Here is a 25,135-nt window from a genome sequence, read left to right as displayed (position 1 = left end):
GAACGGAATAAGTGAGGTCAAGATCTTGATCGGCAGAACCCACTCACTATATTTCCTATAGAGCATGGAGTAAAATCATAAAATAGCCTTCATTACTCAGTTAATGAACGTGATTAATCACACATTCATAAGTACCAGAGACAAGAAATATAGCTTCCTTATGCTTCCTTTATCTATGTAAGTACTCATACATTGGGAATCAAGGAGTGATCCTTGGTCTAGTGGATAGAGTGCTTGCGTAGCAGCATAGGGATCCCGGTTTCAAACCCACTCAATACCAAAAGTTTTTTAACCAGATCACTCCCGTGTTATCTGATGGACACGTTAAACTGTCGGTCCCGGCTGAAGTATGACAGTCGTAAGGCTCATTGACGGCTTAAATTATATATTCAGGCGGTGGGACCTTCCCGCAAGGGACTCCCCACCAACAAAAGCCATAAGAATTTACTTATTTATTCGGAATCAAATCGTTTAACCAATCACGTTAAACAATAATTTATTCCACGACTTAACTTCCATCACTCAAAAATATTATTCTCATAAAATAATATATATGGAACAATAGCATATAAATGTCATTTGATTGATGATTATATTGATAATGATTTATTGCTGGAAATGTATGAGTTAACTCTTGATTTATCGAGCTTTTCTTTCATCAAGAATACTTTCATTTGATCCCTCATGTCAATTAAATACTTCACATGTTCATCTATTGCATAGAATGTTGCTGTGTCCAACTCCAGATTCTGAAAAAAGAGAATATAAATATTATACCTACTGTGATTTTTATCACTTCATAATTGGTGCAATGTACAATAATACAATGTTTTTCTATTCAAAAGTTATGAAAATTAGATTAGTGAGGTTTTGAAGCATCTAAATTTAAAAATCTACGTTGAGTAAATAATTAACGACTGAAAATTTTGTGAAGTGAACAAATACAAGACTTGACCTATTTCGGACTATATGTAACCTTATCTAAATTTGGGAGAGGAATAGCACAAGGTTACCTTATTTTTTCTCTCCCTATCATTTTGATGATGTGCTTATTGTATCAATCAATCAATAAAGGTCCTCGTTATAATGGCAGTGAAGAAAGATATGAGAATAGTGTTGCAGATTTTCTGCCGTGTAATCTGATGAAATATTGAAGAGGATGAGGTGGTTTGGGCATGTGCAGCGACGGGAGGAGGTTATTTATGTTGGACGAAGAGTGCAGGATTTGGTTTTGGATGGTGTGAGAGGACAAGGTAGACCTAGGATGAGGTGGGGAGATAGAATAGCGGCTGACTTGCGGGAGAGTGGTTGGAGGAGAGAGGAAGCATTGGATAGGGCTTTGTGGAGAGGCAGACTAAGAGAAAGGAATGCCGACCCTATTTAAATGGGATAAGGCACAGCCAAAGAAGAAAGAAGAAGAAGAATCTGATGAAATATTAACTGTCAAATTGAAAAAGAAATTATCAATTAAATTTTATTCATCAAGAAAATATATTTTTAATGATCATATAATAAATTTTCACAATTATTGAGATAACATATTATATTCTGTTAATGAATTATATTTCTAAATTTCTTAAAAACGATCTGGAAACGTTGCAGAGGTAGAAAAGGATAGAGCGATCTGCTTTGTCGAATGATAGACGAGGATAGCAACACCAATGTAAATCAAGCACTGTCATTATAACGTGGACCTCACTATAGTTGTTAGCTTAGGTCTAGGCCAACATTATCGACTTTAGCTCAGATTTTTGAAATTTTGTAAAATACGGTAGTCCACTCAAAACTAATATACGGTTGAAGTAGATTACTAGAATGATAAGTTTTACCTCCATCCCCTTTTCAGCGAATAAGTACTCTTTATAATGCAATTAGACTAAAGAAGTTGAACATATATGGTACACTTAATAAGAGGAAACTGAAAGAAATTTATCTTAAATTTCACTGACCTCCACAATTGTCCACTTCTTGTGGCGGTCAATAGTGACTGGAAAGGAAGAGAAGAGTCCCTTGCTGATTCCATACTGGCCGCTTGACTCTACAATCATGCTGACTGGGCTTGTAGTCCCCCTCCACCAGTTTCTCAAATGACTGCAAATTGCATTGCCAATGAAGTAGTCTCTTGAATTACCGTTTGTCAGTTGCAGGTCCTGTTAATTCACCATAGAAATATATTGATAGACCTAGTCTACATGGAATTTTTCTGAGTATTTCGTGAAATTTCACTGTGTGTTTACTATTTCACTGTGTTTAAGGTGCGGCAGCGAATTGGTCAATTTAAAGTATCTTCAAAAAATGATACAGTTCTTTCAAATTAATTATAAACTTTTATTATTCATCTGTTCATTCTTTTATTTATTCTAATTCTTGATCTATCTATTCACAGATAAAATATACAATGTAAAGCAATTAAGAACGCACTTAAAAATCTCTTTCTAGTGGTTCGTAACTCACTTGAAGCTTTAGGCTCACTCATCTCTCATCTCTGCTGGACTCGCACACTACAGTGACAGTGAACAGTGAAAATATAATTTCCATAAGTTCCAATGGTATTATTCATACTCACTCGGCCGTGCTGAGTAGAAATAGTTCAATTAGAACTCGTTGGAATTACATTTTCACTGTCCCTGTTTAGTGCGAATTCGGTATACCCACGTACTTGTCTGGAGCTTATGAGGACATTACCCTCATGCAATTGCAGTTTTCACACTCACCGATTGTCGACCGACACTCAGAATTGTCCTCTGATTGGCTAATTCTCACCAAGAGCCAATCAAGGACTATTCTGAGTATCGGCCGATTATCAGTAAGTGTGAAAACGGCTACGGCCCTTATGCAGATACTTAGTTTAAACGGAGAAATGTCAGCTGTTTGTTTGAACCCGAATGAAACACATTATGAAAAATGAAATGTAATAACTTTTGTTACTAGATTATGCAAGATCATTTGTTGAGTCTTTCAATTATGTAACTATCAAACTATAATACTTGTCTTATTTTATCATTATAGGCCGGACAATTTATGTTTTTTAATTATAAAGAGTTTTGATTATTCAGTATCTCAAGGTGCGTACAATCTCATGCGTCACGAATACGCGCATTTCGCTTTTCATCAGCTGATGTTAATCTGTATCTTACTATTTCTGTACAAATAAACGATACCGTGAAAATGTGATGCTGCGTACAAACTCTTTTTTGAAGAATGAGAATCCTCTCACAACCAATTGCATGGCCCCACAGTACTAGTAGCTCTGTGAACAGTAGACCTCACGCAGTTTTCTCATCCACAAGTAGCTGATTTCACCTGTTCTAGTTGATTCAGTTTAATCACAATTCACAGTTGAATCATAATTTACTCTTAAAAACTGTTATTTGTTTTCTCCAAGATCAAAAATCTGGTGTGGTGCACTCACACAACTTTCCTTGCCGTTATGAAAATTGATCAACTGACGCTAGTGTTCCCGCGCATATCAAGTCTACTGTTCAAAGATCTGAGCCAGCTGGTGACAGGACAATAGCGCTGCAGACACACGAAGTCTGCTATCTCTTCATAGTGAATAATTTAATAGAATCAACAGTTGCCAACAGTTTGCAATTGAATAATCTTATTTTCTCTAATTTGAGCTTATTTTCAATTTTAGGTGAAAATGCTACTGAACATTAATTGTAGAGATTTTATGCTCAATCTTTCCCACTTGAATTTTTTTGTTTAAATTGTATCTAAAGCCTTATAATTGGGAATCTAAAATCAAACTTTGCATAGATGGTGCAGTGCTCCTGAAATTTTTACAGATATGAGACTTGTGGCAGTTGATAGAGCTTATCAATGACTTTTCTAGGTATGAATTTGATCAAAATCGTTGTAGCAGTTTTCGAGAAAATCGCGAAAACCCCTGTTTTAGACAACATTTTCGCCATTTTAGCCGCCATCTTGAATTGCATTTGATCGAAATTGTTCGTGTCGGATCCTTATAGTGTAAGGACCTTAAGTTCCAAATTCCAAGTTATTCCGTTAATTGGGAGATGAGATATCGTGTACACAGGCGCACATACACTCATACACACACACACACACCACACACACACACACACACACACCACACACACACACAACACACACACACACACACCACACACACACACCACACACACACACACACACACACACACCACACACACACACACACACACACACACACACACACACACACACACACTCACACAGACCAATACCCAAAAACCACTTTTTTGGACTCAGGGACCTTGAAATGTATAGAAATTTAGAAATTCCGGCACCTTAATTTTTTTCGGAAAGCAATACTTTCCTTACCTATGGTAATAGGGCAAGGATAGTAAAAACTCACTTCAATAAACTCAGTTCAAGTTTGAATTTTTATCCCATATCATAATTTGTCCAGTTCCGTGATAATCTTTCCATCTGATAAAAATATTTCTAAACTATTTTAAAATTAATTTTTTTGTTCAATATCAAGAATATTATAATTTCTTCAGCATTATTTATTATTTTTTTATCTTCAATCACCAATTTGTTTTTCAAATGTGAGAATATTGATACTGATGGGCACGCATTATAAAAAATATTGAAACAATACCTTATATAAATAGACACGGCCAGACATCTGTGTAATGCATGCAATAAATAATCCACTTGTCAGCTGATTGATTCTGAATAATTCTATAGTCTGATTGATCCTATCTTCAAAGTAGATGAAATTTTGCATTTTGCAAGGATAATATGGAAAGAAAAGGAATTCCTCCATACTCTGATATCACTATATATAATTATATATATCATATATAGTGATATCAGAGTATGGCGGAATTCTTTTTCTTTTCATATTATCCTTGAAATGCAAAATTTCAAAAATCCTTGTGTGTACATCGACGCGCAGTTGAAAAAGGAATATTCCTCCCAAATCTCATGGAACTCTATCAACGCGTTTGGCCTTAATCGCGTTACATCGCGACAGACAGACAAAAGAAAATCCGAGTTAAAACATAGACCTCACTACGATCGGTCAACAATTTCGTACTCGACTATGAAACAATGCTTGTTTTGCCGTTACCAGGCAAGGATGGTATATAGCAGGTTGCCTCGATCGCGTTTACGTACGCGCATGAGATGGCATGAGCTTACGTCAGACTGCGACCTCTCGGCCGGCAAATGCGGGCTTCCCATATGAATTACATATAAAACACCGCGTCAAATATCAATTCCTCACATGAAAACCGCTGTATTGATACAAAATATGAACATGCGATTGAGTTCTATTTTTGGCAAATAAATTTCAAATTTCAAATTCAGAAAGAAACTAGCTTTACATCAATATGTCATTTGAAAACATTAATTAATTTCCAAAAGTATACAAAATACTTGAATCTATCACTATATTATTCAATTTGCAAAACCGATTTATCAGTGAAAAGGCTGGTAATTTATTTGTTTTGTACATATTTTGAACAATAATACGACAAAATAAAGAAAACAAATATAATTTTACGCTGGTCATCCAATTATATTTAGAAATGATTGTTTTTTTATTTGACAATCGTTTGTAAAAGTAAATAGTATCAGCGCCCGGAATTTTTATTGAATATTTGTTCTAATATTTTCTCAAAGAGGATAAAATGCTGAACATTTTGATGTCATTCACTTCTATGTGGTGTTGATGGTAATTTGCTGTAAGGGCTCAAAGTTAGGCATTTTTACGTTTGAATACATGTTAAGCCGGACCGAGAGGTCGCAGCATGACGTCACACCACAGCCGGCTGCTTCTCCATGCGTCTTGAGGCTCGATTACACGGGGCGAGTTTACTCACTACTCGCTGGCTAGTTGGCTAGTAGCTAGTAAACTCGCCCTGTGTAAACCCATACTAGCCGACTCGCTGGCTACTAGCCAGCGAGTAAAAAAGCTGAAGAAAAAGTAGAAGACCAGTCAACTTTACTCACTACTAGCCAGCGTTTGAGTGAGCTTGCTAGTAAACTAGCCGTGTGTAAAGTGATTTGCTAGTTTTAAAAGCGGCAAGTGACAAGCCAGTTGTCGTGAAAATGTCGGAGGAATTTGTTATAGCCGGTGTTGTTGTTTTGTCAAATGTCTTAAAAAACGAGTTAATACATAGGGAAAATGAGAAAACGAAACGGCGTCGCAGAAGTGTGTGGGTGAAAGAGTGGATAAGAAGACGGGCAAGTTATGGTGTATCAAGTTCATTATTAATGGAGCTGAAAAACGAAGATCCCGTGGCATATCGCAATATGTTAAGAATGACAAGTGCACAATTCAATGATTTACTGGGTATGGTGAATGTAATGCTGAAAAAGCAGGATACAATGATGAGGATGGCTAAGAAACTTAGCAATATCACTGTCATTCTACTTCATTTTCACACAAACACGTGTCACAACAACTCCGCAACTAGTTGGAGAGTGAGCGAGTGAGTGACTGGCGCTAGCTACATGAAATCGACCACTAGCGCACTCGCCGGCTAGTAAAAAGCCAGCGAGTTGGCGAGTAAACTAGCCCCGTGTAATCGAGGCTTTAGGCCAGTTTCACACGGCAGAGACCTCGCTCCTGGAAGATCATATTACTGAAGATCATATTTCATATTTTGCAGCTCTCCTGTACTTTCATATGGGGATCTTACAAATAAGCCAACAGATCTAACAACTATGCCGACGTTTGCTCAAAGTATGACTCATCACTTTTTCTCAAAGTCTAACTTCCTTAAAAATATAGATAGAAGATTTCTGATTTCGGATTTGGATTCAGCGACCCCAAATTCTTTAAAGCGCAAGTCCCATTTTCAAAAATACCCGAAAACAAGGGAGTTATAGCTGTTTTTAATATAGCTTTCCATTATCATATGATTATATAGTAAACATACTAAGATAATAATACTCCTGCCTCACAAAGGGACAGACAAAGGTTTCAAGAAGTTTTTGAACACCTGAGAAGTTTAAACATAAACATTTTCAATTTTTAAAAGTTCTAGTTTTCCAAAAACATATTGAACTATGAAAAGATGAATCCAAATATGAAATCATAAATCATCACCCAATAAAATAGGAGGAAAAGGAATGTTGTACAGTAAAATTCACTAAATTTCAGTTGTCATTCAACAATCCAATTTATCAGGTTCAAATCGTTGAATATCACTTTAAATTACCAGCAATTATTGACTATTTCTTTTTAACTTCCATCCAACTTTTGGCGACTTCATTCCGGTCCTTGTAGATGTCAAGACTTTTATCCCAAAGAGCAGGTCGGTTGCAAACTGCAGTAATAAACAGCTCCACATCAAACTCAGACATCGCGTAATGACAGGTGTCAAAGTCAAGTCAAGTAAACAACTGACAAGTCAACAAGTGTCAACTGGAGAAGTGAGTGAGCAAGCACAGTGCTGCCATAATGTGAAAAGCATAACCATTGTACCAACTATTCTAAATTATCGTACTGTATTTCGTGAAGCCATGCTTTGTTAAAATCAGTTACTCAGAAAGCGTTTTTTTGTTGTTCGATGTTTTGTCGTCCTTATGAATTCTGTTGAAGCAAACATAATGTTATTTAAGAAGTTGTGGTGAACCTGTATAAAGAATTCATAGAATTCTTAGAATTCATAGGAACGGTAGAAAATCAATTTTACGAAAATGATGTACATGTAACTGGATTTAGAAGATCAATACGATAATGTGCTCTATCACAATTTAATCACAGAAATGTTTAAGTGAAAACGTTGGGCGCAAACCTTCTGCCATGAGACAAATAAATTTATGAAAAGCTTGATAGCTTGAATGGTGATCTGATATTTGTTACACGTTTTTAGTCTAAGACATAATATGTCTTAGACTAATTTTTAATGTTTCTTCAATCGGCAGGAAAACTTTGGTTTTTCAAAGTTATCTTACTCCCTTATTTTGGGGTATTTTCAGAAATCAAGATAAATATCCTACCAAATTCCCTACACGAATACAGTGTAAGTTGTATTATAATAGCTACAGTACTTACGTACTGTATAGTACAGTACCTGTTCGTTTTTACCGTATATGATAATAGAAAGCTTTAATAAAAACAGTCATAACTTCCTTGTTTTCAGATATTTTCGAAAACGGGACTTACGCTTTTAAGAATTTGGGGTCGCTGAATCCAAATCCGAAATCAGAAATCTTCTATCTATATTTTTAAGGAAGTTAGACTTTGAGAAAAAGTGATGAGTCATACTTTGAGCAAACGTCGGCGTAGTTGTTAGATCTTGCCTCTGCTTGCCTCGAGGGGAAAAGATGTGACAAAACGAGGTTCCTGGATAGGAGTCACCATGTAAAAGACACGATTTGACTCAATGTACTTCGACAAAAAGACGTGAACACTGTTCAGTGTTCAAGTTGCACGTCTCCTATCGTGTGAAAGTAGCCTAATGGGATCAAGGCGACCTTCTATACACTATTCTTGGTCACCAGGTAGCTGGCTGCCACAATGCTCCTCAGCTTTCACCTCTCCAAGGTGACACCCAATCTTCTAATAACTTACCTAATCTAATCGACAGAATTGACAGTTTTTTATCCCGCTCAAAAGCTCATATAATACGGTAACTTATTGCCGTTAAGTTCTACAATTCAACTGGTAATTGAGTTTGAAGCTTCGCTCCTAAAAGTTGTGGCTTTCATAAAAGTAAGTCAGGTTCTCATAAAGCTGTAATGTGCGTTGCTTTGTGACTAGATTTCCTTCCTGGTCTTTTAGTTATTTAAATGAGTAATTTTGTGTGTTTAAAACTGTTAATGTGGGTAAAAATTATGAATTTTAATTTGCAAATTGATGGTAATGTGATAAATTTTAAACCTCAAAGAATAGACGAATGCCACTTGATAAAATTGTTTTTCTGGTCGGTAACCAATCGTGTTTGTTGTTCATATAACTCCACACTTCACTTGTTAGAAATTTCAATTGAGAAAATTCCGAATAATCTGAGAAAATATAACTATTAAGTTCGGTATATCTTGCTATTGTTGGCTGAGCATTTCAAGTTGTACACTACTGGGTGTATTATCTGAAATTCCGTCAAATATTGAACAATTGATAATGCAATATTTCAAATCAAATTCCCAGATTCAAAAACAATCATTACAGATCCGTTGTTTTCCAGTTTTGTTAGAGATAAATGATTACCCACCCTATACACTTCTTATCTCACTTGATTTCAAGTCACGTTGACTCCCACATATAAATCTACAAGTTGTTGAATTTTTTGTCATTTCATATTTTCTAAAGACGTAGGTCGCTGTAGGAAACACATTGGGCTGAATATAAGTACCAGTGTTTGGTTGCAGTACAGTTTCTATCAATTAGAAAGGGTTTCTATGTTATTCGTGTTTGAAATAAGTGAGTATTATTATTATTATTATTATTGTTGGACTGAAAAACAATATTTTTGGTGTTTCACCTTTGTTAGTTTCACCAAGAAACTTTCCAGTATCTTACACAAATCTCTTACAGTATCTTGGTTTTTTTTTAATCTTTAGGTATAAAAAGTTAACATTTGAAGTATAAGAATAATAATGCTGTGAAGCGTCAATAGATGAGTAGTATTTTAGGATGTTTTGAAAAGCTCTTAATCAATTCAATTCAAAAAGTTCTTTATTCCTCATAGAAAAAAATATGATTCACAATATCTCCTGTCAGTTCTACATATTCTTACAAGAACTCATACATAAGAATAATATTTTTTTTACAATAGAAAACTCGAGCAAAGTAGTTGAAATTGAATCAACAAAAAATCTTAATCCTAGTTTTGATCATGATTGAGATTCATCACTCATCAGGATTGAATTCATCTGTGAAGAGACGTAAACCGACAGTGCTTTGAATCAGGAATGATCTTCACATGGACCTGAGGTCTGTGTGTGAAGACTAGTTCTTCGGACTGCCAATAATAAATGATACTATCTATCGATATTTTTGAACCCCTTCAGTCAATTTGAAAAATCTTGGTACAGTTGAATGAAAAAGACTAAGAAATTGTCAAAACCATTGATACTTAGAAAGACCGGTTTCGGTTCTTTATCAGCTTAACTTTTATCAGTTTATCAGAGATTGACAATGGTGTAATAACCGAAACCGGTCTTTCTAAGTATCAATAAATCTGTGTTTTTTTACAATTCCTTAGTCTTTTTCATTCAATATTAATAATTACCACAATATCAACTTCTCAACTACACAAAAAGTCTTGGTACAGTATCTAAAATATGTTTTATCTATTATTAATGATAATTTGAAAAATCTTGGTATCTTGAATATTTTCCCAGTTACAAACCTTCAAATGATCAGAAATCGCGTTGTAAGCTCGTACAGCCATTTGTTGGGATAGTCCAGTGATATTTTCTTTGGGAACAGATTTAGCAACGTCAGCAAATACCATTGCATCAATAGGTGCCATCGCTCCCACTATAACAATTCTTGCATCTTTTGAATAAGTGTTGATTTTTTGAGCCTGAAATCATTTTATAATGAACTACACTTAAATGTTTGCAATATGATTGTCCTTGCATAAAATATTCTTGAAGACTAAAATAATATTTTTGTAGATGAATAATTTTGTTGCACTCGTCACGTTTTGAATTGAAATACACTTTCAAGAAATTTCAATACTATTCAAGAATACTTTGTTTCAAAGATTCCAGAAATATTTTGTGTTTTTTGTATATCAATTATTATCTACTGTAGGCTGCAATTGTTAACTCATTCACTGACCAAATTTTTGTAGAGATGAAAGTTGAAATTCAGTGAAGTTACTTCAGTCCATCTAGAATGTTCTGGTGTTAGCAGTATTGCAACATCCACATCCTTGAAAGCTTTTTCCGGGTCATCTGTTGGAATTACATCTGCAAATGAGGGGAATATAAAGTTTAAATAGGCAATTTTCTTGATAAGTCTGTCAATTTTTAAACTAGTTCTTTCCGAATGAACGGTATTAATTTTCAACTTAGTAGATTGATTCCCTACGTTTATTACAATGTATATCAGTATAATGTTCAGCTTATGCATTAATTTTTGGATTCATATGCTTTTTTCAAATTTTTTGATAAAGCTAGAATTTTACTAGAATTATCATTAATGTTCAGCTATTTTATTCAAAAACATCTGCACTCTACAATTAGGCCTATTCAATTTGTTTCAAATGTTCAAGTCCTGAGTACATCAATGTTGTAGTATTTGTGAGTATTTTAAATGCTGAATATCCCAATTTCATTTAATGGAAAATTCTTATTTTCTGCAGGTTGAGGTGCATTCCTGAAGAAAACATCAGCAATGACTTACCAAACAATTTATTGTTGCTAACTTATCCATGACGGTGCTCCTTAGACAGAGAACTTGTTTTAAAGTAAGTTCAAGTAAATAGTTGATCCAGTTTATATATTTATTTATTACAGAAAAAAGAAGACTACATGCATTAAGCCCAAAACAGTCTTCACTACAATTTACAATCGTATTAAGCAAGTTAATAAAAAAAAGGAATACAATACATACAATTTACAAATACATAAGAAAAATATTAGGAAAGTATAAGTAATTGAAAGTAATCTAAGTATAAGTAATAAATACAGAATGAGGATAATAAGTTATGGAAAAGAATACAACTGAGCATAGAAACAGGTTATATGGAAACATATACATACACTGTGGAAGGAAAATTGATGAAAACAGAGGAAAAAAGAAAAAAATGCGTTAATATCAACAAATATTCAAGTATTAAGACTTTATATTGTTATGGCAAACACTTAATTATTATTTGTAAATATGTTCAGTCTATAGTATATTATATCGAAGTAGATTAATTTAAATACGGTAGTTAAAACTCACAGATCAAAATTACTTATAATCCAAATTATAGTGAGGTCTACGTTACAATGACAGTGGAGAAAGATAGGAAAGCAGCGTTGCTGATTCTCTGCCTTGCCATTTAACTGTTAAAATGTACAATTATATTTAATCGGTCAAGAAGAAATATTCTTCAATGATTTAATAATAAATATTCATAATTGAGTTGAAATATTTTGTTCATTTTGAAACGATCTCTGCAACATTGCGGAGCTAGAAAAGGATTGTGCAATCTGCTTTGTCAAATGATAAACAAGGATAGCAACACCAATGTTAATCAAATACTGACATTATAACGTGGACCTTACTATAATAAAAATATTCATTGTTACAGTTCAGGTACATTTATTCAAGAAGTAGCCAGTAGCCAACTTTTGATGTAAAGTTGAGTTGAAATTAATTAAAATCAGTCATACAGGTCAATCAATATCTGATCTAATCTCATGACATACTGTACCTTTAAGAAGTGTAAATCCAGCTGTTACAACTTGTGAGGCCAATGCAATAACAATGTCGTGATGAATGCCTTTGAAGTCGAACAAAATCAGCTCTATGGGTTGGTCGGTTCCAAAAGCTCTGCCTTTCAGCAAGTTGTAGACTGTCGATTCGGCTGGTTTACACGAAGCGCAAGATATTACCACTCTCAGAGCTTTTTTCTCTTCTTCTCCTTGTTTTACCTATTTAATTTCATTGTTTAGATGTCTACGAGATTCTTGAAATATATAGACACACACATATATATATATCACTGAATTGTCTCCTTTTTAAAAATTTACCAACATACAATATCTTTAAATTTATCAACAATTCAAACTTTTAATTGTAAATACTTGTATTTGCGGATTTCTCTTCAAGATATCTATTAAATAAAAGTCTATCAATAATATGACGCAATATCTTAAGATTAAATAGGTAGGCCTAATGTGCTGTGTGTAGCCTACTCCTGATGAAAAGTTTCTGCTTAAAGTCTGCTTCATAAATTGAAAGTTATTTGCTCCAACATCGTTTTTTGGTAGCTCAAAAACCAATTAAAATTGTTGATCAATCCGTCAAGAAGAAATATTCTCCAATGATTTAATAATAAATATTCATAATTGAGATGAAATATTTTGTTCATTTAAAAACTACCGTATCTATGCAACTTTGCGGAGCTAGAAAAGGATAGTGCAATCTGCTTTGTCAAATGATAAACAAGGATAGCAACACCAATGTTTATAAAATACTGTCATTATATCGTGGGCCTCACTGTAATAAAAATAGTCATTGTTACAGTTCGAGTACATTTATTTAATAAGTAGCCAACTTTTCATGTAAAGTTGAGTTGAAATTAATTAAAATTATCAATTTATTAGATCATACCTGATCTAACTAATTAATCAATCAATCTCTTTATTCAAAACATACATACAAAAAATGTATATGAATGCGTACGTTTTTTCAACAAAATAATAAAATAAATAGCCTACAACAAAAAAACAAAATAGGCTACATCAAAAATAGTTAGTCTAAATACGTAATAAGTTGGCACTACAAAATTCTTCATAACTGTACAATTCCAATTCCACTATACTTTTTCAGTTTGTTTTTAAACCTTGTAGTATATTTTCCATGATTAATACTATTAGGAAGGTAAGTAATGAATTTGATGTCTATATAGGTTAGGCTTTGTTTGTACCTTCTCTTTACTACTGTTCTTTACTATCTGTTCTTTGATAATATAGTTGTTCCTATTTCTTGTATTATAGTCATACACACTAGATTGCTTGGGGAATTTGTCTTCATTATTTTTTACGTGTAATATTGATTAGTAAATATAAAGTCCATACACCGTCATTAATTCTAACTTTTTAAAAAATGCCCTGCGCGATTCTTGTCTATTTAAATTAAATATTTTTCTTACTGCTTCTTTTTGGAGTTATAATATCCTGTTAAAATTAAATGAACTAGTCCCACCATAAATCTCAATGCCATATGAAATATGAGACTGGACAGAGGCATAATACACGAAGTTAATAAATTACAAATGTGTGCCAGCCTCCTAAGTGCAAATATTCCTGTACTTACTCTCATGACTCATCTCATGGCATACCTTTAAGAAGTGTAAATCCAGCTGTTACAACTTGTGAGGCCAATGCAATAACAATGTCGTGATGAATGCCTTTGAAGTCGAACAAAATCAGCTCTATGGGTTGGTCGGTTCCAAAAGCCCTGCCTTTCAGCAAGTTGTAGACTGTCGATTCGGCTGGTTTACACGAAGCGCAAGATATTACCACTCTCAGAGCTTTTTCTCTTCTTCTCCTTGTTTTACCTATTTAATTTCATTGTTTAGATGTCTAAGAGATTCTTGAAATATATAGACACACACATATATATATATCACTGAATTGTCTCCTTTTTAAAAATTTACCAACATACAATATCTTTAAATTTATCAACAATTTAAACTTTTAATTGTAAATACTTGTATTTGCGGATTTCTCTTCAAGATATCTATTAAATAAAAGTCTATCAATAATATGACGCAATATCTTAAGATTAAATAGGTAGGCCTAATGTGCTGTGTGTAGCCTACTCCTGATGAAAAGTTTCTGCTTAAAGCCTGCTTCATAAATTGAAAGTTATTTGCTCCAACATCGTTTTTTGGTAGCTCAAAAACCAATTAAAATTGTTGATCTTATATCATTAGCCCTCTTATTTCCCTTAAACTCAAGTCTCAGACTAATGTGGGTTTCATCCTCAGAAAAGAAGTTTATTTATTCTCACTAAGTTTTAAATTTAATTTAGACTTCTAAAATTGTCTACCTAACTGTAGGGATCTAAAAGTGTTTCAATGAATGGCTTTGCTTTGCATACTACCTTTTTAATAATATTATAGTAAACATGTACCAAATATGAATTATACATTTAAATTAATCATTTCAAATTATACATACTACTCACAACATGAGAATAACCACCGTATTCTTCTCTTTGCATATAATTTTTCAGAACTGAAAGCATTTAAAATATTTTTAAAATGTCAACTTAATTTTGTTTTTATTGCTGGATGTGCAGTATAAACTATTTTTTAACAATTCGACAGTTTAAAGTTTGGTTTGTTCAAAGTTTGGAAGAATTTGTTAAACTCTCATGCATCAGAATGATGAATTTCAAAGTCTATTAATATGAAAAAATGATCTTATCAAACATGTGTTATGTAGGTACTCACTGACACAACATTTCTATCATTTCATAATCAAATGTTTATAATTTGGAATCATTCTGTTTCCATTCAATTATTTAAACCTATGAAAAATAGAAGCATTGGAACTGCCCTGTAGAATAGTAAAGGCAGATAACACAGTAACAGACGGACGCATGCAGACAGAGGAAATTCTCCGTCTGTCTGTTGGGGATACTTCAACATACTGATATAGAAGTGAAACCTCGGCTTCGTTTGACCACAATCTAAGGCTGGTCACACACCGATCAGTCAAGGCAAGACTAGTCACGTTTAGTCACAATACTTTACATAGTTGCTTATGGAGTCATGTCCAATTGCAATGACTAATAAGTGTGTGTTGCGTCATAAGCAGCAATGTGAAGTATTGTGACTAAACGTGACTAGTATTGTCTTGACTAATCGGTGTGTGGCCAGCCTAACAAAACAGTAGTTTCTGTTTTCAGTTATAAAAAACAGCAGTTATTTTACTACAATTGATTAGTACAAATTGAGTTGATTAAAAAATTCCAAGCAATAATTAAAAGTGGTTGAATGTAAAATAATGTATATTTTATTAGAAAAATACAAACGGATTTTAATTCAAGTATTTTAGATTAGATGTAGGCTATCACATAAAACTTATAAAAACTTTAACTTCAAAATAAACTACATTACATTTTAACTTTATCACCTGTAATATTTAAATATGTATAAGATTATAAAGAAAAAATTCAGTAATAAAAACTCTCCATTCTTTGATTTAAAGATAAAGAAAATTCAAATGTTTCAAGATACTGCAGTTGTGTAGCTCCTTACCTGCTGAAAGTTTATATCAATGACCCTCTATCTATTTACCTTCACTATAAACTAAATAAATGCACTTCATTTTTCCACCGATGGTTTTCTATGTATTATTTCTTAATAATGCGGCTTCATTATTTGAAGTTGAAACGTAATTCAGTATTGGTTTTGTAGAGTTTTTCAAATATGGACTCTTCCATCAAAGTTGATAACTTCTTTGACACTTTTACCTAACTTAATGCACTTGTAATATTTAAACTCTTTATCTTGATCCTTATAATGATAAATGCGGTTCTGTCCTTTGTGGATTTATAATACTAGACTTCATCAGCAGCATAGACCATAGTTGATGGACTGACTATGACGAATTTCCTCATGGCCAGGTAGAGCAGTCCCCCAACAAGCAGGAAGCTCGAGCAAAGCAAGGTCACAGATAGCCAGGCTGGTAGAAATGGGTCCTCTGTAAATTAGAAAACATTTTTATTACGGTAGAGAAAATAATGGATCATCAATTCCATAAGATTTAATTTGATTGTATGGGAAGAGTTGTTGTGAGATTTTTCCATAATTGAAAGAATGAGACGTTGATGTTGTCAATATCACTATCACGTATGTTTAGAAATCCTTGAGCTCAGCTTTTATTTTATTATTTTCCCTCTCTTAGTATTAAGCCTAGTTTATACGATGCCAATTGGCAAGACAATTGTCTTAAGGCATGACAATTTGACTGGCATGAAATTATTGTTTCCGTGTAAACACTCCAGGCCAATTGCCTTGCCAACTATCCCGACAATTGGCCCGAAATTCAACTCTCCGGGAGTAGACTATGGACAGTCAATTGGGCTCAGCGAGCCCCCCACCACTCGGAATCACAGTTGTCGCGACAATTGGCGCCATGTGAACGGTGTAGTGAGCACCATGTGAACTAGTGCGCTGTCTTGTTTTTGCCAGTTCAGTCACAACAGATGACGAGAACTCGGACATGTTTAGCTGTCAACTGACGTGCCAATAGTTGGCCGCGTATAAACATCTCGTTTAACTGGCCTGGCCTACGACAATCGGCAACCACGTGATGACAATTGTCCAAAGACAACTGTCTCGCCAATTGGCGATGTGTAAACTAGGCTTTAGGGTGCTGCTCCTACTGGCGGACAAGTTCTCACTTATGCTAGTAGATTTCCACCAAGCTTATGCTATTTGAAGTGTTGAATAATAATGTAATGATAATCCTCAATCCATTCAGTTTGATTGTACATCATAACTCTTACTAGTTAGGAATAGAAGAATTAATACTATTATTGTTCAATTTATTATTTTTTAGTAAGGAATGTTCTTTATTTGAATTTATTGTAATGCATTGAATTTGTATTGCACAGTTAAATGCTTGTACTTTGTGGAAATAAATTTGAATTTGAAATATTAGTTCAAAATCAATTTAAATTACAAAACCAGGTTTCATGGCAACACCTGCCACATCTTCAGCTGAACAGTGGTCAGTTCAGCGTCAACAATATCAACGTCTTATTATTTCATATAGGCTATAATAATATCATATTTATATCTCCTAGCAGTAGTGCATTTATTTATGTGTTTTCACTGTACTTAGAGGTGAAGCAATACAATCAAAATTGATGTTTTGTCTCAAAATTCAACAGAGATATTTAAATTTTTTTGAAAGATTTGTCCCCATATTAGTAATAGAGCTATGTGATTGGTTCTATATCTTCTTGCAGTTTTTTAATTGTTGTAAAACATCATATATCAGTTTCTTATATCTGTGGATTTGAGAAATTTTTTCTACCAGTTGAAGTAATTATAACTCTTACTAGTTAGGAATAGAAAAATTAATACTATTATTGTTCAATTTATTATTTTTTAGTAAGGAATGTTCTTTATTTGAATTTATTGTAATGCATTGAATTTGTATTGTACAGTTTAATGCTTGTACTTTGTGGAAATAAATTTGAATTTGAAATATTAGTTCAAAATCAATTTAAATTCAGAACCAGGTTTCATGGCAATACCTGCCATATCTTCAGCTGAACTGTGGTCAGTTCAGCGTCAACAATATCAACGTCTTATTATTTCATATAGGCTTTTATAATATAATATTTATTTCTCCTAGCAGTAGTGTATTTATTTATGTGTCTTGTTCTTAAAATGTATGAATTCAGGGCTACTTTCTTTCGTTTATAAAATAAAATTATAGTACACTTTAAAATTAATAAGATAATAGATTATTGTATTCTTATTGATTTTTTGTATTCTTAATCTATTATTTTATTAATTTCAACGGGTACTATAATTCTATTTTATAAATTATGTATTTGTATTCAACTTTTATTTTTACTTTACTTAGAGGTGAAGCAATACAATCAAAACTGATGTTTTGTCTCAAAATTCAACAGAGATATTCAAAATGTTTTGAAAGATTATTTGTCCCCATATTAGTAATAGAGCTATTTGATTGATTCTATATCTTCTTGTAGTTTTTTAATTTTGTAAAACAACAGATATCAGTTTCTTATATATCTGTGGGTTTGAGAAATTGTTTTCTTCCAGTTGAAGTAAGGCAACATACTCATGGGATCAGGCTCTGCAGTCAACGTATTTTTCTATATTTGCGAGTTTATCGAATTAATCACAGAATTTGACTAACATGTACTTGTTTTCAAAGCTGTCCATTGATGGAATAAATAATCTTATGTTAAAAAGAGGATTACTTATATGTCAAATAACATTGACAATGCACAATAATATAGTGCATTATTTTTCATAACTTACAATGTTTATAGTATTCACCTAAATTGTAAATGATTGTTTCAAATACCTTAGTAGTAGTGATGGATTCTTTCAGTTATTGCTATAGCTAAAGAATATTCTAAACATTCTGATTATTGTCAACAGATTTGTGCTATATTTCTTTTATCGATAGTATAAGAGTTTCTCTGTAATTAATATTAGGCTACTCATACGTCCGTATTAATTTGTATTCCACTTACTATAGTACTCCCTTGTGATAGTTTTTCTGCCTTTCAGTATTTTCCTCCTTGCCTCTGTTGCTTGAATAAGACTTGCAACCAATACTGAAAAAACGAAATTTCATTTCTTAAGAACATTTCAGTTTATTAAAAATTATTACAAAAATAATTATTATTGTTATTAGTTGAACAAATGCAATTTCTCATCAATTTCTATCTGAAGCTTATTGAAAAATATTGAACTTACGAGCTCCCTATTTTCTAGTCTTTCAATAATGGATATCAGCTAGAAGATACTTTCAAAAACTAGTTATTTAACAATTCGATTTTTTCGCTGAGGGTGATGCCCATATGAGCTCTAGACTTGTGCGTGAGTAATGAGACGGATGATAATGAGTGATGACTGGACTTATAGCTTTAGGTGGGTTCCAAACCACCGGGGAAGCAATTTTAAACTCAGAAAAATTATTTGGAGGAGTTTAAATTGAGTTTAACATTTATTTTTTTCTTAGAACAATGGCAAATCATGACAATAAAACTTATTAACTAAGAAAAATTATTATTAAACGAAAATCCTAATTAAATGCTGTAAATCACTCCGAAGACTTCTGCTATTGCAAATATAAACGTTTAATAATATTATTATTATTCATCAATTAGCAGTTGAACAGATGTAATTTTCAATTTATTTTCATCTGTAAGAAAAATTGTTAGTAGTAGGTTAGTCCTTATAACACTCCCAGTCTTGGTCACTGTAAACTGATTCAATGACTTGTTTGTCTTCCAATATACAAATAAATATAATAAAATTAAAGTTGCTTTCCATGACGAAACACTATATAATAACTTGAAATAATAAGTTAAAATAAAATAACTTGAAGAAATCCCATAAATCCAGAAACTATTGAAACAAAACAAACTGAAGCTGAATCGGTTAATAAATTTGTATAGAACTTACTGCAAATCACCACCATAAACCGAGTGAAACTCCGTTTTGACGACATTATAACAATATATTCACATGCACTTTTTACGCAGCTCAATGAATAATATTGCCTAAGCTATTCCAGAGCTATTGAAAGCGGGCAAGGTGTGTTACTAACGTTATCAGTATCAGTGTTTTCGAGATGATTTTGAAACTGCTTATCTCTCTCCCACCTGTGACTAAGTGTATGAGTGTGTGCGTAGCTTTTCAAGTAGGTTGACATAGATGAATCAGTTAGAAACTATAATTTCCAGGGTTTCATTTTACTGAATTGTCAATCTACTTATAAAAATGTTAGATCTAATTTTATTTTACCAAATAGAAACCATATTCAAAACTGTAAATAGAATAAAGTGAGATAAAATATGAATGTAGGTATTCTCTATTTCTATTGATTATCATTTCAAGCCTGAATCCTATTGCATCAGAATTGCATGAATGAATCAGTTTTGCAATCATTATTCTTCTAAAACTTCAAAGTCTTGTATTTTTGTCTTGCTTTGAAATTTTGTTTTTCAACTCCAGCTTCATCTCTGCAGCTTTCTCAATCTCGGTTCTTTTTGCTTCGGAAATTTGATTTAGATGCTCAGTATGACTCAAGAAATTCTAGCTATCAACAATTACGTTATCAATATTCTCTTTCTGCGATATAATCTCGAAATTTTTAGCTTTCTTTGGAACATGATTACTGTGTTTATTATTGGGATTGTTTTGTACAAGGCTTCTTCTCCCAATGTTTTTTATCCAATTATTTAAAAATACTTCTTAAATAAAGTTATCTCCACAAGGAAAGAAGGAAAAAGGATTATTTCGAAATAATAGAAGAAAAACACTTTGGGAGAAGACTTTGAAGTTTTAGAAAATTAAAGTTTTGAAAAATTTCTCAAAAATCATTATTTATTAACAAAAAATGGAAGTGTATTGAGTAAAACTACTATAGTGAGACCCAAGTTATAATGGCAGTAGAGAAAGATAGGAGAAGAATGTGGCCGATCCTCTATCTTGTCAATGCCTAGACGGTAGCTGATACAGGTTTATTGATGTAATATTAACTGTTCATTCTCGTTATAATAATCAATTATATTTTATTAAGCAAGAAATTATATTTTTCAATAATTTCATTATGAATTCTCATAATTAAGATGAAATATTTTGTTTATTAATTCTACATTGTTAAAAGACGATCTGGCAACACAGCAAAGCGAGAAAGAGATAGCGCTATCCGCTTTGTTGACAAGGATAGTAATACCATTGCTAATCAAACACTTCCAATATAACGTGGACCACACTATAGAGCGATTTTTACCTATAAATATAAATTCAGAATTGGAAATAATAGTAATAATTTCGTCGGTTAAACTAACTTGAATTGAAGTTTGGCCTTTGATGTTGAGAATTGGTCATGAATTTCCAATGAATGTAAAATTATGGTCGACATTAATGTCATATTGACTTATTTACTTGGCGATAATTGTAACTCCAGTACGTTACATTAGTAAGAAGCTCCATTCATTGCTTGATAGCTCGACAATGCAGCCCATTTAAATATATAAATAAAGTTCAATAAAAATAAGTTCAATATAAATGAAGATCTTCTTTCGTTTAGCTGTTCATTCTAATTTTTGCAATATACTTGAAATTATTGTCATAAGTCACCAGCTAGGGGAGCAATGCAGTGTTTGATTCCCGCCTAAATAAACGTTTTCTCAAATAGTGTTCATTCCTTTCAGATATAGTTTTATTTATATTTTTTATATTTGTTGTTATTAGTTTGATCTATTGCCAAACATTTTGTTCATGTGGTTTAATTCAGTCATTGTTAGAATTTGTTATACTCAACTCATTTGTATGGTTATACCGTGTACAAATAAAATGATTTATTATTATTATATTTTTTATATTTTTAAAGGCTACATTTTTAGTCGATTCTCTTAGTTGCGCAAGTCTTCAGGGTATCTGATGGCACTATTAGTTTGTATTTTTGTTTAATCAACCGTATATCTTCTGATTCATTATACATTAATAAATCAAAGAAATTGATTGAATTAATGGATATTTGTTATGAGTCTTCCTATCGTTGTATGAGAATTTCTTGTGATTCTTCCCATTTCAACTAGAATTCCATGTAGATTTTTCAGCATACGTATTGAAGAACTCAATAATTCTTCTTATCTTTGTATGGGAATTCTCCATGAGTCTCTAGAGGAATTAACTAGAATCTCATGTAGATTTTTCAGCATTCGTATTGAAGAATTCAATAATTCTTCTTTTCTTTGTATGGGAATTCTCCATGAGTCTCTAGAGGAATTAACTAGAATTTCACGTACATTTTTTAGCATAAGTTTTGAACAATTCTAATGAATGCCTGTAGTCTTTGTTGTTTTTGAAATAAATGTTCCCTTCTTTTCAGTTTCCGAGTCACAAATTATGCTGGGTGAAAAACACGTTTGCAAACATGATGTACAATGCTAGTGAATTTTGCTGCTATCAATGGAATCCCCTGGATCCTGTATCAGGGGATCGATTACACATTGGCAAAGAGTATGCAGTTATGATACTAAACAGACCTATAAAAGTGCCTCAGCGACTCATGATTGATTTATGGAATAATGGTGAGTATTTATCAATTTATTTATCTATTTTTATCTATTTATTTATCAAAGTGCCTCAGCGACTCATGATTGATTTATGGAATAATGGTGAGTATTTATCAAATTTACAAAACTCATAACAGTACTTATCAATATCAACTATCAATAGTAAAAATCGAAAATATAATTGAGAGTAATAGCTAGGCTACAGTTATATCACAATCATTTCGAGTCTTTATTTTAAAACATGAATAGTTTTTTTCTACTGATTTTTAATTTACTAGATTGATTTCTTGAGTTTATTTCTGTGATATCAGTACATGGGATTCATATTATGTTTACAATAAGTGGGCTATAGTTATATCATAATCATTTTGATACTTTATTTCAAAATAAAATTGTTTTTCCTGACAGACAAATCCTTCATGGTTTAGTATGTATCCCAAAAATTACTTGACATGAATAGTTTTCGTTTTTAACGACAAATGATTTTCTCAATTTCGTATAAAATAATTTCTTAAGAATCTGTTAGTTTCCCTATGCTTAAAATTAACCTTTAAGAGTTATTTCCTCCTTTTATAAGTTACATATTTATTCTTGAAAATGCTCCTCATTCATATTGTATTGTATTTTATGTGTTTTGCCATTATTATAGTTATTGGTAGCAGTGCTAACTTATATTAATGTGTATCACATCTTAACATACTGAACTGAATTCTACCAATAGAATTTAGATTAAGCTCAATTTTCAAATCTTTACAAATTATTATCTATGTTTACATGCCTGAGAGGATATCTCCGCCAGTAAAAGTCATTTTCTCTTATTCATTGTCAATAAAATTCTGTGTTTTTCTGTACTTTTCACTGCTCTATTGCTCAGTCTTGTTCATGACACGTTGAACAAGATAAAATAATTCTGAAAGATTCTCAAAATCATTGAGTTTCTTTTATTATTGTAGAAATGATTTTATGCTCACTATGAATTACCATGTGCCTTCATAATAACACGGATAAATTCTCCATTATCTTTTTTAAAATATTCGACTCTCAAATGATGTGAATGAAAGCCACACATTTCTGGTATATTCCAATAATCAAATCAATATTATTGTTTGACAACATGTTTTAAATGTGAATTAAAATTTTCTCTGATATTTTTTCATAAATTACTTCTTAATCGAATTTAATTGCAGCTAAATTACGAATCACTGTCGACAGGGGAACTGAAAGGTGGTTGACGTTTTGCGAAAAACTAAAATCCGATTGTGGTTCGGAAGTCACCCTAAATCCTGACATAGTGTCGGGTGACTTGGATTCGCTAGATCCAAGTATATTGCAGCATATGAGAAGTTTGGGATGTGAAATTCGTGAAACGGAAGATCAAGATAATACGGACTTCAGGAAAGCTGTCGGTGTTGTTATTGATAAAAAGATTGAGGTAAGATTTTACTAAATCTATTGTATGTACTTTTATTTGATTATTAGAATTCTTCTAAAATATTGAAACTAGACTGTGAAAACAACAACACACCTATTGTTTGATGTAGAATCGTTAAACATTTGAACATTTTTTCCACACCGAGTCCATATAGGTTGGATTGCTTTCGACAATAATAAAATAAATAACTTTGCCTTGTCAAATCAAAACATGATTATGACATGTATTCTATACTGCTGCGTACAGACTTGAGCGTCACAAACACGCGTATTCAATTTTACATCAGCTGATGCTATGTTTATTATATCTGTACCTTACTGTTTCTGTACAAATACAATTATAACCAGCTGATGAAAAGTGAAATACGCGTGTTCGTGGTGCTCCAGTCTGTACACAGCTTAAGACAATCTATTTGTCCACTTGTTGGGAGCTATGGCATCGCATTGGGGTAAAACATAGTGGAGCGTTGAAGGTAGCAGAGAGTGTTGAAAATAATGCCTGTATCTAGATGTTGCGGCTTCCCTCTACCTCCCTCTAGCATACCTTTGCCGCTTCACTATGTTTTCACTTACTGTTCTAGAATGAGAGTGTACTGTATAGTGTCTATAATATTGGGGACCGAGCTTCGCTCTGGAGTACGAAAGCATAACAAATTTATTACGAAAGAATAAATTATAATAACATTCATAGTTCATACAGAAATGTTCTATCCAATCACAGTAAATTGAGATTTATTCCCAGAGGAATGAAAAAATTTCCCTCACAAAGGCCCGGTTGCACAAAAGCCGGTTAAATTTTAATCCTGATTAATTTCACGTGAACCAAATCAGAGAAGACCATTTCAAAAAGATGGATCTACTGGAATTAATCAGGATTGAAAATAACCCCGCTTTTTTGCGACCTGATTGGATGATTACAAAAGTTCAACAGCTGAGTCATAATTTTGACACAGTCCCACACACATGAACTCACTCACTTCCATCATCAACAGACGAAGAAATAATTATTATCAGCTGTTTTTCCAAGGATGAATAATAATTATCCTTTTAATGTCATTCAGCGAGTTTTCCCAGGGATGAGACCTAGTGCAATCGAATTTATATATTATAAACCTACTATGTTTTGAATTTCGTGAGCCGTTTTCGAGATCCGGTGAAATACAAACATAAAAAACATCTAAACATATAAACAGCAATTGCTCGTTCAATAGTATAGGATAATGAAAAGGTTCACGTTATAATGACGTTGCG

At 32.7% G+C, this 25,135-nt stretch overlaps 3 protein-coding genes across 6 annotated transcripts in view; 1 reads left to right on the top strand and 2 right to left on the bottom strand.

Annotated features, from left to right (window-relative positions):
- The window catches only part of LOC111050338 (thiamin pyrophosphokinase 1), a 31,628-nt gene that overhangs the window by 1,247 nt on the left and 5,246 nt on the right, over window positions 1-25,135 (top strand). Inside the window, exons 1-4 of one of the 3 annotated variants that reach the window (XM_039434690.1) lie at window positions 9,285-9,391; window positions 11,286-11,390; window positions 22,267-22,468; window positions 23,641-23,885. In XM_039434690.1, the coding sequence (XP_039290624.1) occupies window positions 11,355-11,390; window positions 22,267-22,468; window positions 23,641-23,885 (483 nt within the window). In that variant the 5' untranslated portion in view covers window positions 9,285-9,391; window positions 11,286-11,354. Of the gene's footprint in view, window positions 1-9,284; window positions 9,392-11,285; window positions 11,391-22,266; window positions 22,469-22,520; window positions 22,556-23,640; window positions 23,886-25,135 lie in introns of those variants that run through there. The other 2 variants (XM_039434689.1, XM_039434691.1) reach the window with 2 other exon arrangements.
- Window positions 591-12,840, bottom strand: LOC111050337 (probable malate dehydrogenase 2, mitochondrial). The gene is made up of 5 exons (XM_039435141.1): window positions 12,345-12,840; window positions 10,760-10,890; window positions 10,323-10,499; window positions 1,950-2,150; window positions 591-749 (listed from the first exon to the last, which is right to left on the bottom strand). Exons 3-5 carry the CDS (start codon window positions 10,443-10,445, stop codon window positions 591-593), a joined length of 483 nt encoding a protein of 160 aa, XP_039291075.1. The 5' UTR covers window positions 10,446-10,499; window positions 10,760-10,890; window positions 12,345-12,840.
- On the bottom strand, window positions 14,181-19,991 carry LOC111050339. Of its 2 annotated transcripts, XR_005572072.1 has the most exons (4): window positions 19,830-19,991; window positions 18,893-18,976; window positions 14,821-16,350; window positions 14,181-14,195 (listed from the first exon to the last, which is right to left on the bottom strand). XR_005572072.1 is itself a non-coding variant. In XM_022336645.2 (3 exons), exons 1-3 carry the CDS (start codon window positions 19,873-19,875, stop codon window positions 16,208-16,210), a joined length of 273 nt encoding a protein of 90 aa, XP_022192337.2. In that variant the 5' UTR covers window positions 19,876-19,989; the 3' UTR covers window positions 15,638-16,207. The 2 variants fall into 2 exon arrangements, 1 of the variants encoding a protein (XP_022192337.2); XM_022336645.2 differs by lacking the exon at window positions 14,181-14,195 and having other exon boundaries at window positions 15,638-16,350; window positions 19,830-19,989.

Source organism: Nilaparvata lugens, chromosome 8 (genome assembly GCF_014356525.2).
Source record: "Nilaparvata lugens isolate BPH chromosome 8, ASM1435652v1, whole genome shotgun sequence".
Classification (NCBI taxonomy): domain Eukaryota; kingdom Metazoa; phylum Arthropoda; class Insecta; order Hemiptera; family Delphacidae; genus Nilaparvata; species Nilaparvata lugens.
Note: the sequence above shows the minus strand (reverse complement) of the source record. Positions and strands in the feature narration are given on the sequence as shown.

Bases quoted from the DNA above. Each gene is read 5' to 3' on its own strand.
- LOC111050337 (XM_039435141.1), bottom strand. From the start codon at position 10,445: ATGGCACCTATTGATGCAATGGTATTTGCTGACGTTGCTAAATCTGTT. The intron at 2,151-10,322 runs GTTTGTAACTGG...GTGAATTAACAG, and splicing joins CGATTTCTGATCATTTGAAG to GACCTGCAACTGACAAACGG. The intron at 750-1,949 runs GTCAGTGAAATT...CTCTTTTTTCAG, and splicing joins AGAAGTGGACAATTGTGGAG to AATCTGGAGTTGGACACAGC.
- LOC111050339 (XM_022336645.2), bottom strand. From the start codon at position 19,875: ATGTCGTCAAAACGGAGTTTCACTCGGTTTATGGTGGTGATTTGCA. The intron at 18,977-19,829 runs GTAAGTTCTATA...TCGTTTTTTCAG, and splicing joins GTTTATGGTGGTGATTTGCA to TATTGGTTGCAAGTCTTATT. The intron at 16,351-18,892 runs GTAAGTGGAATA...TCTAATTTACAG, and splicing joins TATCACAAGGGAGTACTATA to AGGACCCATTTCTACCAGCC.